The sequence below is a fragment of the Protomyctophum parallelum genome, assembly GCF_964188405.1.
Source record: "Protomyctophum parallelum genome assembly, chromosome: 17".
Classification (NCBI taxonomy): Eukaryota; Metazoa; Chordata; class Actinopteri; order Myctophiformes; family Myctophidae; genus Protomyctophum; species Protomyctophum parallelum.
Genome location: NC_139719.1, coordinates 14629213 through 14643583, shown reverse-complemented (window position 1 = coordinate 14643583; position 14371 = coordinate 14629213). Strand labels below are relative to the sequence as shown.

At 42.1% G+C, this 14371-nt stretch overlaps 3 protein-coding genes across 6 annotated transcripts in view; all 3 read left to right on the top strand.

The window, feature by feature from the left end:
* ascc1 (activating signal cointegrator 1 complex subunit 1) overlaps positions 1 to 14371 on the top strand; it is a 122795-nt gene that overhangs the window by 11294 nt on the left and 97130 nt on the right. The gene's annotated exons all lie outside the window — the stretch shown is intronic.
* Positions 1 to 14371, top strand: part of LOC310874153 (carbohydrate sulfotransferase 3-like) — a 305274-nt gene that overhangs the window by 285112 nt on the left and 5791 nt on the right. The window lies entirely within an intron of this gene.
* The window catches only part of sec31b (SEC31 homolog B, COPII coat complex component), a 31758-nt gene continuing 17426 nt past the window's right edge, over positions 40 to 14371 (top strand). For 3 of the 4 annotated variants that reach the window (XM_083786840.1, XM_083786838.1, XM_083786837.1), the window contains exons 1-18: positions 40 to 140; positions 1589 to 1704; positions 1972 to 2095; positions 2482 to 2674; positions 3170 to 3265; positions 5180 to 5320; positions 5421 to 5563; positions 5684 to 5783; positions 5909 to 6070; positions 6264 to 6416; positions 6520 to 6753; positions 8289 to 8363; positions 8642 to 8734; positions 9910 to 10027; positions 11855 to 12033; positions 13142 to 13268; positions 13486 to 13631; positions 13960 to 14133. In XM_083786840.1, coding sequence (XP_083642966.1) covers positions 1626 to 1704; positions 1972 to 2095; positions 2482 to 2674; positions 3170 to 3265; positions 5180 to 5320; positions 5421 to 5563; positions 5684 to 5783; positions 5909 to 6070; positions 6264 to 6416; positions 6520 to 6753; positions 8289 to 8363; positions 8642 to 8734; positions 9910 to 10027; positions 11855 to 12033; positions 13142 to 13268; positions 13486 to 13631; positions 13960 to 14133 — 2337 coding nt within the window. In that variant the 5' untranslated portion in view covers positions 40 to 140; positions 1589 to 1625. The remainder of the gene's footprint in view (positions 141 to 1588; positions 1705 to 1971; positions 2096 to 2481; positions 2675 to 3169; positions 3266 to 5179; positions 5321 to 5420; positions 5564 to 5683; positions 5784 to 5908; positions 6071 to 6263; positions 6417 to 6519; positions 6754 to 8288; positions 8364 to 8641; positions 8735 to 9909; positions 10028 to 11854; positions 12034 to 13141; positions 13269 to 13485; positions 13632 to 13959; positions 14134 to 14371) is intronic. The other variant, XM_083786839.1, reaches the window with a different exon arrangement.

Here is a 14371-nt window from a genome sequence, read left to right as displayed (position 1 = left end):
GTCACCGTACTGAAGTGACAACACGGCAAACTAGTGCTTAGGTGGTTCTCGCCGGTCGAAGCAGCTAGCAGCAGCAGTGGACTATAGCTAGTTTGTTTTAATTGGCTTTGACTATTGGAACTTCAAATAACGACTCTGACGTGAGTGCTATTATATTCAAATGACTGTCAGTTTTCAAAGACAAGAGCTACATGTTTGTCCGCTCTGTGTGGCTAAGTTATCAACAAGGGTGGGTCTGGCTAGCTAACAGCGGCTAGCTTCAGGCTAGAAGAGCTTAGCAAAGAATTACACGTCTCTTTAAAGTGTTTGCACGGGGTTCCTTTAAATCAGTGTTTCTCAACGTTTTCCATGTCAGGGACCCCCAGATTGACTTGTATTTGGTGGCCGTGGACCCCATCCGAAAAGGTTTTGTGACAGGGAGTCATGCAGTTCCATAAAGGGAATTCTTGTGTTGTCAAGTCAACAATTGTTCAGGGTTTTTCCCAAATGTTTTGAAAATAGCAGATGTACAAGCTCACAACGTGTCACTATTGTAGTATGTATGTAGTAGAGTTCAGTCGGTGAAGAAGAGACATGTACCATTGTGATCATCATCATCTTATTGCTCAAGCTCAAGGGTGTGAAGGAATAGTGCAGACGTGTTACCGTGTTGTTGTGTCTAACTGGTTCTTAGACACGTATCCTCAGAATTCTTATCTGCAAAGTATGACAATGTCAATGACATGCTATTATAGTTAAAGCAGAAAACGTTTTCATGTCAAGGACCTGCAAATTGATATAGGTATTGCCTTTGATCCAGATTTGAACAGATATTTAGCCAGCAGGGTTTTATAAGAAGTCTACAATTCTACATCTTTTCGTAAATGGCATACCGGTATCTAAAGCAGGCTTAGCTGAAAAGTAAAATAGGGATTTAACTAAGTGCTTTAAACTGCTCCTCATTTTGCTGCGGACCCCCTGGAACCCTCTCAAGGATCTAGGGGGGTCGGGTCGGGTCACTCCTGGAACCCACTTTGACAAACCAAAAATGGTAAATGGCTAATATAACGGAGTAATTCGTATACTTAGCATCCATAGGGAACCACCCTATCAGTCGTACTATAATTTATTTATATTGCAGAAGTGCAGAACTTAATCTCCAGGTTATTTTCCACACCATCACAAGTTTACAGGTGTAGAAGAGTGGGTATTTTTTTGCTCCATACCGTTTCTCCAGTCACAACATTTTTCTGGTTACAAAAAAAACAGAAAAACCAGACAAAAAAAACCAGACAAAAAGTCACAAGAATAGAGAAAGAATCTCTTTCAGGACAATTATATCAAACAGTACTCGACAAAGGATTTTGTTTTAAAGCCTTACGGTCTCTTGTGCAAATAAGACGTCTCTTACTTAGCACCATAAATGTATAGAAAAAGATATAGGTGACGGTAATCATTAATTTACTTAATTTACAGGTCATCACTAACTTAATATCACAATATTTGTGACACAAATCACGAGCTAATGTGGAGATGTAAGGTGCAAGGCAGTTTGAACTGAATTGTAAATCCACTACAACATATTAAAGCTGTTTGATTGTCTGTCCAGGACCTTGCAGACATTACACGGCAGTGCAGCCAGGAAGATGAGATTGAAGGAGATTCAGAGGACCGCCCACCAGGCCTGGAGTCCTGCAACCCACCACCCCATCTGCCTGGCATTAGGTACGTACTACGTAGCCATGCAACACCTGCAGTGTCATGAATTCACTCTGGGAGTGTACAAATATGGGTACATTTGTACACTAGTAGTTACAGTTACATCTGGATTAACACTGACTACTTGAGCATGTGTGTGCTTTTCTCTTCTATGTTCATGCCTAACCTTGAATTTCAATGTTTTGTTGTTGTTGTTTTTTAAGTATTTGAACGTTGCAGTGTGTAGATTTTCAGTCGTACCTGTTTTTTTGTTTTGTGTCAATAATACAACAGGCACGTCGGCTCACCAGCTCGATGCCTCCTTCAACACCACTGCTGCACTCGAGATATTTGAGGTGGACTTTTCTGACCCCTCCCTGGACATGAAGCTCAAAGGGTCATTACCGACCTCAAACAGGTGAGGAGGTTCTAGAGTTCATGCATTATTACACTCTGTGGTGGCACTTTTTGTTCGTTGACAGCAGTGTCTGAGGTCAGTGAGGGATTTGAAGTTTTGAAATTAGCAGCCATGTTGTGTTTATTTCCACCTTTGCTACAAAAAAAATCGATGAATTTATTAATGTATGTATTAATTAATTTGTTAATTGATCAATTAATTCATGTATTGTTCATTTCTGGTATAGATGATTTACTCCAAAAATAGTTTGTTAGCTTCTCCAGTGGCCGGTAGACCAGAGAAGCTTATCTGGCCCACAACTAAAGAATTTATCAGCATTTGACTCGTTAAGGAGAAAAATAAATAACGCCTGGTGTTTTTGGATGTACATTTGTGTATTCCAATAGGTTGCACAGTATCATATGGGTTGATTTTGGATTGGGAGCAGACGATTCTGAAGGAAGACTGGTGTGTGGCAGTGAGAACGGCACGTTAACGGTATATAACCCACAAGCCATCATATCCGGAGCAGACGCAATCGTGGGACAGTCTGACAAACACACAGGTCCCATCAGAGCGCTTGACTTCAACCCCTTTAAGGTAAGCGATGCCATCAAGGGGAAGCCAATCACAATTTGCGTCCACACTTTTGTCTTCAATGTTTGTTTTTACACAAACCCTCAAAGCTGGACATAGGTGCCCCTCAAAAAATATATAGTACCTTTTGTTAAATATATCAAATGTGTTCAAATTATATTTCATCATATTTAAGCCAACTACGAGATATCTCGTAGTTTCCCTCTACACCAGTTGTATGCCAACTACAAGATATCTCGTAGATAAAGCTTTATAGCAAATATGAAACGGCTTCGCCGTTTCATATTCATATTTGCACTGGCCTGGTTTAACACTTTAACACTGGCCTACGTTGACAGGCAACTCATTTATGTGCAAATCTAACTTTCAGATCATTGATGTTAAATATCAATAGTTTTTTAATAAACAACTTGAGGATTTTTAGTGGTCTTAGAACACAGAAATGGCTGAGAACCAGTTCACTGTTCCGTGTGTCTGATCGATTTTAATCTCTTTCAGAGCAATCTCCTCGCATCAGGATCCAATGATTCAGAAATATACATCTGGGACCTCAACAATTTTAACAACCCAATGACGCCTGGAATAAAGACACAGGTAACTGGATATGTCATTGTCATATTTTAAATGTTACACAAGTTCACAGATTAGTCTTATCTTTTTGATTATTTGAATAAACTAGAAGCGTGGTTTATATATTTGTTTGTTTTAAATGAACGTGAAAAATATCTAGTTTATTTTTATAATAGACAAAATTGGTCTGATTAACCACTTAACACCTATTTTATACGTCGTTGTACAATGGTGTCATGCAAATCTACTTAATCTAGCAAATAAAATGCACACATTGTGAGCTATGTAGTAGACAATTTTCTGTATTTTTGTCAATAATGACTTATTTAGGGATTTTCATTTAGTGTATCACTAATTTCATCGACTAGTTTGATCATCTGTTGCACCCATACACATGTTCTATAAAGTTAATGTTTAGGGGGGCTGGGGAGGTTATGTTTGGTGAAATGTTGACCCATATTGGCTCTTGGAAGTCCAAACTGAAAGTAGAACGCGCAATTCCACGGCAGAAGTTGTGTTGAACTGTCGTCTCCCTGTTCCCTTACCTTTTTGTAGCCGTGTGAGGTAAGAATGAACGTTGCCGTCTGGTGTGTGTGTGTTTAACCCATTAAGGCCTGAGGCCGATTCTACAAATGCCTTCTAAATCAGTCGTTCGCACACTTCAAAAATAGCAGATGTACTGTGAGCTTATATGTCTGCTATTTTTTAATGGCCAACGCAAAAATCTAAAATGACACCAATTCTTCGAATGCTTTGAATGAATGGGTTAATGTCCTTGTGCTTGTGGGAACAATAATAATAATGGTAATAATAATACCTTTTCAGGTGGACAATTCCACCTTTTTATTAAATCTCAAAGATAAACAGTAAATTAATAATGTAATTCTTTGCAGGAATGTTGTGTAAAGAATATCAAAAACAAATCTGATTTGTGTGTGTGTGTGTGTGTGTGTGTGTGTGTGTGTGTGTGTGTGTGTGTGTGTGTGTGTGTGTGTGTGTGTGTGCGCGCACATACTGCACTCCTTCAGCGCCACCAGTTTAGGCTCTGAGTGCCAATTCTCCCATTATAAAGAGAGAAATAATTTGTAATTCTATTATGCATGTAATGTGCATGTCATCACCTGTACACCAGATTAGAGGAATTTTCAAAATATGTTTAAAAAATATATATATATAATAAAAAAGAAATTTATTATTATTATTTCTTTTTTGGGAGGACGTCTTAATGCCCGTGGCACCCATTGCAAAGACGTCCATAAGACGGGATAACGTCCCTGGCACTTAAACAGTGTTTAAGTGCCACACACTGGCACACTGGACACGTTTTTCGGAAAACCGATGGAGAAACACTGCTAAAAATCCGAAAAAAAGGCGCTCAGTGTGCAGGGACCTTTACTGCTTCAAATGTAATCAGAATGGCTTCAGATTATATTCTAATTAAATTCAAGAGGTGTGTGTGTTCCAAGTGTGTCGTCAGCATCGTCGTTTGTTTGTAATTGAATCTTAAGTGTAATATTAACACTGTGATAGCATGTGAACTGTGATTAGTGATTACATCATTTGATCAGATGACTGTTGCAATCAGTGGTGGACAAAGTAAATATACTCATGTATTCAAAAGTACAAAGTGTAAAAACAAAACAAACCCTAACCCATTTCTAAAATAGTGATCTACAGATCAACTATTTTCACTGTATCTGAAATATGGCTCAAGTGGTTAATTCATAATACTGTATATATTCGTACGTTTGGGTCCCAAGAATCCCTTTCTGGAAAAGGTAGTTGAGTCAAAAGTACACTGGGGGGGGGTTTACATAATCTAGTCGACTAGTAAACTAGTAAAAATGACTAGAAGTGAATGCCCTACTGTACACCACTGTTATCGTGTGTGTGTGTGTGTGTGTGTGAGAGAGTGACGGTGTCCTCCTTGCATTGCAGCCTGCTGAGGACATAAGTGTCGTGTCGTGGAACAGGCAGGTCCAGCACATCCTGGCCTCGGCCGACCCCAGTGGCAAGGCGGTGGTCTGGGACCTGAGGAAGAACGAGCCCATCATCAAGATCAGTGACCACAGCAACAGGGTGGGTGGATTCAAACCAGCAACACCACCGCCTCAAATACATCCTCGTGCAAAAGCAGATCTGTATATTTGTGTGTGTCAATGATTTTGTGTATGTCCAGATGCACTGCTCGGGAATGTTGTGGCACCCCGACGTGGCCACGCAGCTGGTGTTGGCCTCTGAGGACGACCGTCTGCCGGTGATGCAGATGTGGGATCTGCGCTTTGCCACATCCCCCCTCAAGGTCTTCGAGAACCACACCAGGTAAAGGCTATCACTATTTATTTACCTATTTCACGATGAATATTCTATGTATTATAAAACTATTATTGCTATATTATTTTGACTTTTAAGTTAATGTTTGGGGATTTATTGTCACTTTAGGGGAATTCTGTCCATATCCTGGAGCCAAGCGGACTCTGAACTCCTCCTCAGTAGCGCCAAAGACAACCGCATCCTCTGCTGGAATCCCAACACAGGAGAAGTATGTCCCTGCTGGCAGGCTTCTTCTTTGTGAACTTGATTCATTTCTCGCCATTCTATTGTTTGCAATAGAATGGCACGTCACCAATGTTGCTGACGTGTTGTGCGTCTCTTTGTTCGTTCCAGGTCATTTATGAGCTGCCTACGATCAACCAGTGGTGTTTTGACGTCCAGTGGTGTCCCAGGAACCCCGCTCTGCTGTCCGCGGCCTCGTTTGACGGGAGGATCAGTGTCTACTCTGTGATGGGAGGGAGCCTGGAGGCTCAGCAGCAAAGTACCGTTGATAAGGTATTAGGATAGGTATTTGTTGAAGAAGGTAGTGCACACACATCCGTGGCCCAGGTGCAAGATAAACAGAAATATCAAAAAGAAGAATAGAGTCTGCACACTGGTGATGCTGAAAAAGCTCCTAAGTTTTAATGCTTGTCAACGTTTCAATCTTATTGTTTTTATTTGTATTTTTATCATTTGTTTGCCACAGATATCCTCCTCATTTGACTCAATGGACCCCTTTGGGACCGGACAAGCACTCCCTCCTCTCCAAGTTCCTCAGCCCACGGGGCAGACCACCATCGTTCCCCCTCTGAAAAAGCCACCCAAGTGGATCCGCAGGCCAGTGGGGGCTTCATTTGCTGTGAGTTTGACAACGCTTGACAAAAACTACTGCATATAACGATCGCATGCAAGAAAACGAACCACTTAGATTTGACACGCTGCTGGTTTCTTCTCCGTTTCAGTTCGGCGGGAAGCTGGTCACGTTTGAGAACCCCAAGCCGGCCGCGGCGCAGAGCCCCCAGCCCGTCATCCCCAGACAGGTGTTTGTCAGCCAGGTGACCACAGAGACCCACTTCCTCCAGCGCTCGCGGGAGCTGCAGACGGCGCTGGAGTCGGGCTCCTTTGCCGACTACTGCCAGGGGAAGATTCACCATGCACAGACGGAGGCCGACCAGGACATCTGGAAGTTCCTTCTGGTAAGCCTTGCAGCGTTGATGTATGTACTGTATACTGGCCTCTGGTGGCTCAAATGGTTAATTACAACTTAAACCCTATATACTTAGTTGACCAGGGGACCATAGGGGTCAATGCTTGGGCCCCTCCTTCCCCCCTGTCTGCACCAAATTTCATCGCCGAAAATAGCTGATTCACAAGCGGACAATGTTTGCATGTTTACGCCAGATACACTGATCCCATAATTGCGGATAGTTATTATCGTTTATCGTGATTTAAAAAAAAGTCGTATCACGGAGTAGTGCTGCACTGGTTGGCTGTCCAATTCATTTTAAGTAACTCTTACGTTTTTGCTACGAGAGAGACTTTAAGAGAGGTTTATGCCAAGCACTTTGATGTTGTCTGTTTAAAGATACAGTAGCTGGCTCCAGTTGCCACATTTTGAATGTAGTAATGTTCAGCAACTACAGACTAAAGACAATAAATATTTTCATGGGAAAATAAATCATATGTGAATTGTGATCTCAATTCTTGTGGAGGAAAATCAAGATTCACATTTGAGCAAGAATCGTGCAGCACTATCGCAGAGATTTTATTTTATCGAGAAATTGTCCTCACCGTCATACACTAGGATGAATTAGCTTTTGTTGAGCTGCAAAGTCAGTACTGCTCTATCATGACTATACTTGATAAAAACGGACCTGTAAAGAGCACATTTGTTACGCTCTTATTTCACTTTACACATACCGATTCGCCCAGAATGGCAGATCTACAAGCTCAACGCATTTTAAAACATATGACGTGATGTGTCATTTACTCATCACAGTTTCTTTAGTTCAGCTTTGTCACTTGGTTTTGTAGTGTGTAGTGTGTAGTTTGTAGTGTATTTTGGGATGCACACGCAGATTAGACACACCAACGGACAGGTGGAAAACAACGGTCCAACATGTGCTCGAACATGCTCTGCCGCCGTGCTTGCAGTTAGGTTAGGGTTTGAGGTAGGTTGTCTGTCTGTAACCCTAACAGGGGGATTGTTCCTTTAACTGTGTTGGCGGGCTGAGGCTGGGACGAGGAGTATTATGGGATATCTTGTGTTTACTTTCTGTTCTGGTGTGCAGGGAATCGGTCGCATTATTGAGAGGAAGAGAGATATTACTTTGTTTGTTCACTACGGAGATTGGATACAGAATTAGAACCCTGGCTGATCACGTTTGTCCCTTTGAATTATTATTTCGTTTATTAAATCACCAGTTCTGCAACACGGACTCCTTTTCCTGTACAGCATAGAAAGAAAGCATAAGGATTATTCCGGAGAGGAGAGACACAGTGGTTATAAGTCGGACCAATAGTATGTCTAAACTAAAGCCTTTTTATGTTTTGTTGAATTAGGTTAGACTTCATAATTAGCTGATTGTTGATCTCACCTCCACAATTAGTCTAATTTAATCTGGTGATTTTCCTACTTTATAGGTTATTATAAGCTTATTAGATAGCCTCTGTCTATCAATTGGTGTAGAATGTAATGTATTTGTCTTACTGTAACTCTTAACTTTTACAGGTCAACTTTGAAGATGAAGCCCGTGTTAAGTTCCTCAGACTTTTGGGTTTCAGCAAAGATGAATTGGACAGAAAGGTACACTGTCTTTACTCTTTAGCCTACATATAAAAAAAATTTAAAGGATGGTGCAATGTTGTGAATGTGTAATATGCTTTTCTCTGTATTGTGAGCACTCTGGGCACAAATTCAGAAATAACTGTAAAGTTGGTTTAGGCAATAACGATCAGGATGATACTACAAGATATGTCATAATGTATTTTACATGTATTTTTGTCCGTTTTATATAATATAATTTAAATTATTATGATTTATCACTTTATCAACGTAGTCTTAACTGGATTCTTTTTGTCTAGATTTCAAAATGTCTGGGGAAGAATTTGCAGCCCAACGGACATGGAGTGGATGCTAAAGACTTGGCTGAAAAGATGCAGCAGCTTTCCACAGAGGTCAGGAGTCCTTAAAAACGTTTGTGGTATCAAAAAAAGGAATTGACGGTCCGTACCCTTAGAATATAGTTGGAATGTCTTTACTGTCTTCTAAGGAAATATTCAGGGGACGGATAAAAACAACAGACCCTAGTCCTTCATCAGTGTCATTCAACCTTTTGAGACCATTGTTTAGTTGCTGTTGTCCTTGTGTAATATCCCTATGGATTAAAGTTCTCACAAATCACACTTTATGACAAAAAAAATGTAGTCGTTTAAATTAAAATATTTCCTCAGTGAGAGAATGAAGAAAAGCAACTAAATGTCTTTAGTAGATTTATTTGATACAACAGATGACAATAATATAATTAAAAGACGGTAATGGGTTGAAATGACACTAGGCATTTCGAACGGACAGCGTCCAAGCCGCCCATTTACCTCGGAAGGCAAGGGGAGTCTGACACCGATCGCAGTGGTGGTAAAAACCAGGAGGATGAAAGGTTAACCCCAAGGATACGATTGTAATCAGACGACCGTGATGCAGTATTTTGGCTAAAGCCGTTCCCCTTTCCCAGTAATGCAGCTGGCTCCTTATATTCCTTGATTACGTTCCCTCCCTGCTAGGGCAGCCCATTCAGACAATCATAACTAACAATGTATAGTTAAAATTGCAAAATAAATAATTATACAGGAATTACGGCTGTCACGATTATTAATTTTATGCAACGAATTGTATGCACACAAATAATTGCGATTAACGATTTTTGTGTTTTTGTCTTTGAACACTGAAACATATGAACAAAAATTACATTTCTGTTTGGCTTTTAGGCTTTGAAATTGCACAGGACAAATTACCTAAATATACAAATTAATGACTGGCATATGTAACAACTTTATACTTGCATACCAGTCATCTAAAACTATGAATGGTAGAAATAGCTGTTCTCTCACATCGTGATGCGTTGTGAGCTTGTAGATCTGCTATTTCCACTACTTTTTGAAAATGTTTAAAACTAAAAAAACAACAACGTGGAAACAATTATGCAAAATAATTGCGATTATATCAAATAGTTGCGATTAGACGATTATGTAATAATTGTGACAGGCCTAACGGGACAATAAATTGAATGTCCGTTACAGTGTTGATATTACATTTTTGCTTTAATCCATGTGTACCTGGCTGTACCTTCTTGCAGAGATCTGACGAGGCCAGCGCTGCAGGCGACATCAGGACATCTGGTTCCGTCTCACCTCTGGACTTCTTCAGTAACATCCCCAAGGAGACTCCCAACTTTCATATCTCCGTCTCATCTGGTAAAACTTAAACGTTTCAAGTATTCCAAGTCTATCTCTCTGTTGGATATCTGCATGTCATACCTGCGGTGCAGTCTTAATTGTTACAGCAAACTTCGATTTAGTTTAGTCATAGCCTTTTGAATAAAATGTTATTCCATTCTAGGCATATTTTAGTCAACTGAAAGGTTTTAGTTTTAGTCAATTCAATTCAAACTTTATTCAAGACACTCACAGGGGGGTCCATAGAACGGAACACATAAAACATAGAAACACAAAAGTAAACAAACTATAAGTAAACAAAGCACAATGTGCTTTGGATGCCCTGGGCGTGGCGGCCGCTGGGGTGTGGCCAGCACTGGTTTGCTCCACCTGGCCGGCAGGTTTCGAACCACAGCCTGTTGGCTGGGTGTGGCCTTCCCTCCCGGTGCTGGTTGCGCCTCGGTGATGGCTGCGCCCGGGGTGCCCCTCCGTGGACTGGAGCAGTGACTTGGCTAATCACTGCTGACCCGCCAACTAGAGAGTGTAGTGGTTGAGGGTTGAAACACTCCAAGAAGGTTGGAGACCACCTGATGACCTCTCTTCCAGGCCAAGGCATCCATTAGAAATGGATTATATTCACATCTTTGATGTATTTACAAACTGATTTGCACTACAGCATCTTGGGGCTTTGAGCACCAGTCTCATGCAGTCATTATAGGCCACTGTCATTGTTTGCAGGCTGCCCTTTTTGTAGTGTCGCCACAAGTGGGCAGTGTACAGCGGAGTACAATAGGCTTTAAAAAGTGAGATTTTCACTGGAACAGAACAGAAATTAAACTTACGAATGAGTGTATTGGCTTGAGCATACAGTTTACGTCACTGTCTAAGAATATCTCTGTCATCAGATGATGGATTATTGGTTATATAAGGACCTAGATATTTGGTCTCTTTGCATTCTTTCAATGACATTCCAGACAGGTAGAAATCAGGAAATACCAGCTTACTGTCTTCCTTACTTCTCACAATCAGAGTTATGCTCTTCTTATTGTTGTACTTGACATCAGCATACTCTTAGTAACTGCTGGAGACCAGCACTACATGGACATAAAGTCTAGTTTTAGTCAACTAAATATCAGGATTTTAGTTGGCTAAATGTACATTTGATTTGAACTGAATGCCTGCATTTTACACTTGGTCGTATACTGATGGAGTAGGCGATATACAAGCTTACAGCTTGTAGATCTATTTTCAGACGGCATGATCAGCCAGGCTCTGAACACTCGCATGCTTTTTGTCTCCTTGTTGAAGATACAGACGGCATGATCAGCCAGGCTCTGAACACTCGCATGCTTTTTGTCTCCTTGTTGAAGATACAGACGGCCTGATCAGCCAGGCTCTGAACACTCGCATGCTTTTTGTCTCCTTGTTGAAGATACAGACGGCCTGATCAGCCAGGCTCTGAACACTCGCATGCTTTTTGTCTCCTTGTTGAAGATACAGACGGCATGATCAGCCAGGCTCTGAACACTCGCATGCTTTTTGTCTCCTTGTTGAAGATACAGACGGCCTGATCAGCCAGGCTCTGAACACTCGCATGCTTTTTGTCTCCTTGTTGAAGATACAGACGGCCTGATCAGCCAGGCTCTGAACACTCGCATGCTTTTTGTCTCCTTGTTGAAGATACAGACGGCCTGATCAGCCAGGCTCTGAACACTCGCATGCTTTTTGTCTCCTTGTTGAAGATACAGACGGCCTGATCAGCCAGGCTCTGAACACTAGCATGCTTTTTGTCTCCTTGTTGAAGATACAGACGGCCTGATCAGCCAGGCTCTGAACACTCGCATGCTTTTTGTCTCCTTGTTGAAGATACAGACGGCCTGATCAGCCAGGCTCTGCTGGTGGGCAACTTCGAGGGAGCCGTGGAGCTCTGTTTGAACGCCGGCCGCTACGCAGAGGCCATCCTGTTGTCCATCAGCGGGGGAGAGGAGCTTCTGCAGAAGACCCAGCAGAGATACCTGGACGAGCAGCGCAACAGCATCTCCATGGTGATGACACTTCGCCCTCGTAGTATTTGGTACAGACGTGTACCGATAACATTACATTTTTTCCTTCCCGATACTGTCGGATGCACATAAAAAATCACACACGTGTGAACTGAGTGGTGCAATTCCCCCCCCCCCCCCCCCCCCTCTCTCTCTCTCTCTCTCTCTCTCATTAGAGTCACTACCCCTCTCACTGTTTCTGGCGCCCCCTACTGCTATTATTAAGTCACATACTCGTGCTTACACAGACACACTGTGTCAGCTGGTTGTAGGAGTGGTTGCACCACTCAAAAGATAAATACAACAAAAAAAGATCTAGGACAGGTGTTCTTCTCGAAGTGAAGTCCAGGGACCCTCAGGTTTCCTTGAGGGGGTTCCAAATGGACCCTCACAGGTCTGTACAGTTCAATTTGTACACTGGTTATGGGGGGTCCCATAAAATTAATAATTTTGTGATAATTGTTAAAGTTGGTAAAATAATGTAAATGGTAGAGTGAGATTATAAAACAGTGGTGCAAAATATGACTATTCATGTGATCATCATGTGATAAATGACGTGGTAACCGATCGTCATAGACTCAGACTGGCATACTCACCGATACCGATAACCATCATTTTAGGCAGCATCGGCAGCTCTTCCAATACTGGTATCAGTTTTGGAACAACTCTTGTTTTTATAGCGGGACTGATGCCAGATCTATTTGAATTAGTCCTAGCCCACCGATATTCAGAAAAAGTGTAATATCTTCTTCAAAAACCTATATTTCACCAAAGTTTTTGTATTTGAGAACCTTTAGACCAAAGCTGTGGAGAATATTGGATGAGGAGAGTATCGGATGAGTCTTATCTTTTTGCGGACATAGAAAGTCTGCTATACTGTGATTCCCTCTCTGAACGATTCTAGTAAAGGGCAATGTTCAAACAGGCAAATACAGGATCAATTATTTTTACTCTAATGAAAATAATTGGATACATCGCTTGCATAATTGCCTAATCTGATCGTAAAGAAATATCTCAGCCAAACGTTTAGTTATTTCAGATTCATCATGCACGTCCAGCCTTCTCATCTTATCTGTATTGCACGTCAACTCTGTTCCGTCTGGTTCCGCAGCTCATCTCGTCTGTGGTGACGCAGAACTGGAAAGACATTGTGCAGAGCTGTGAGCTGGACAACTGGAAGGAGGCCCTGGCAGCGCTCCTGACCTATGCTCACCCAGAGGAGTTTGCCTACCTGTGTGGTGAGTTCAGAAAAGGAGCACGGCGCACCATGAATCACACCTTGACTCGTCGCGCCTCAGGGGGCGAGTTGCAGAAGTGGTTCCAGAGGGGTTTGTAATTACCTGCTCTGTTTGTTAACCTGTCTACATCTGTCCTCAACCTCCTCATTCTCTCTCTACCCCCCGCATCCACCCCGTCTTTTGTCCTCCTTCCATCCTCTGACCCTCGGCTCGGTAGACACTCTGGGAGCGCGTTTGGAGGGTGAAGGAGCGGAGAAGCGATGCCTGCAGGCGTGTCTCTGTTACATCTGTTCTGGGAACGTGGAGAAGCTGGTGGAATGCTGGGCTCTACAGAAGGACTGCTCCAGCCCTCTCGGCCTAGAGGTATTGTACCAATACAAAGATGTGTGTGTGTGTGTGTGTTTTTTATTTTTTACTTGGAACAATAACAAACTTTGGCTACAGATGTAGACTCTGCATACTCATAACTGGAAGCCTATGTGCGACAAAGAGCAAAGCCAAACAACTTGCTAAATATTGCTCTGTTTCGGCTGTTCTAGGCAGTCTGGCTGTGTGGAGTAGAATGTTCTATAATTATGTACTCTTAGGTGCCCATGAACTGTCTAACCCTGTTACATTTGTTTCCTTGTAAATTATTAATATTAATTTATGGATTAATCAAATGAAGAGTTATAATGTGTGTACTCGGCAGGATCTAGTGGAGAAGGTGATGATCCTGCGCAAGTCGATCGAGCGCCTCCGCAACGTGGAGGTGTCGGTGCAGAGCAACGTCTTGGCAGAGAAACTAACTTGCTATGCTGGTATACTGGCTGCAGAGGGGAGCCTGTCCACTGCCATGGCCTACCTGCCTGAGAACTCAGACCAGGTAAGAGAGGCGGAGCAGCCCACCAGACCTGGTTCGAAACCCTGATTTCTTTTCCTCATAAATAATGGTAAATGGTGCATTTATATAGCGGCTTTTATCCAAAGCGCTTTACATAGATGCATGTGCATTACATTCACCCATTCACACACACATTCACACACCGATGGCAGTGGAAACAATGCAAGGCAACAATGAACCTGCACATCAGGAGCAATTAGGGATTCAGATTCTTGCTCAA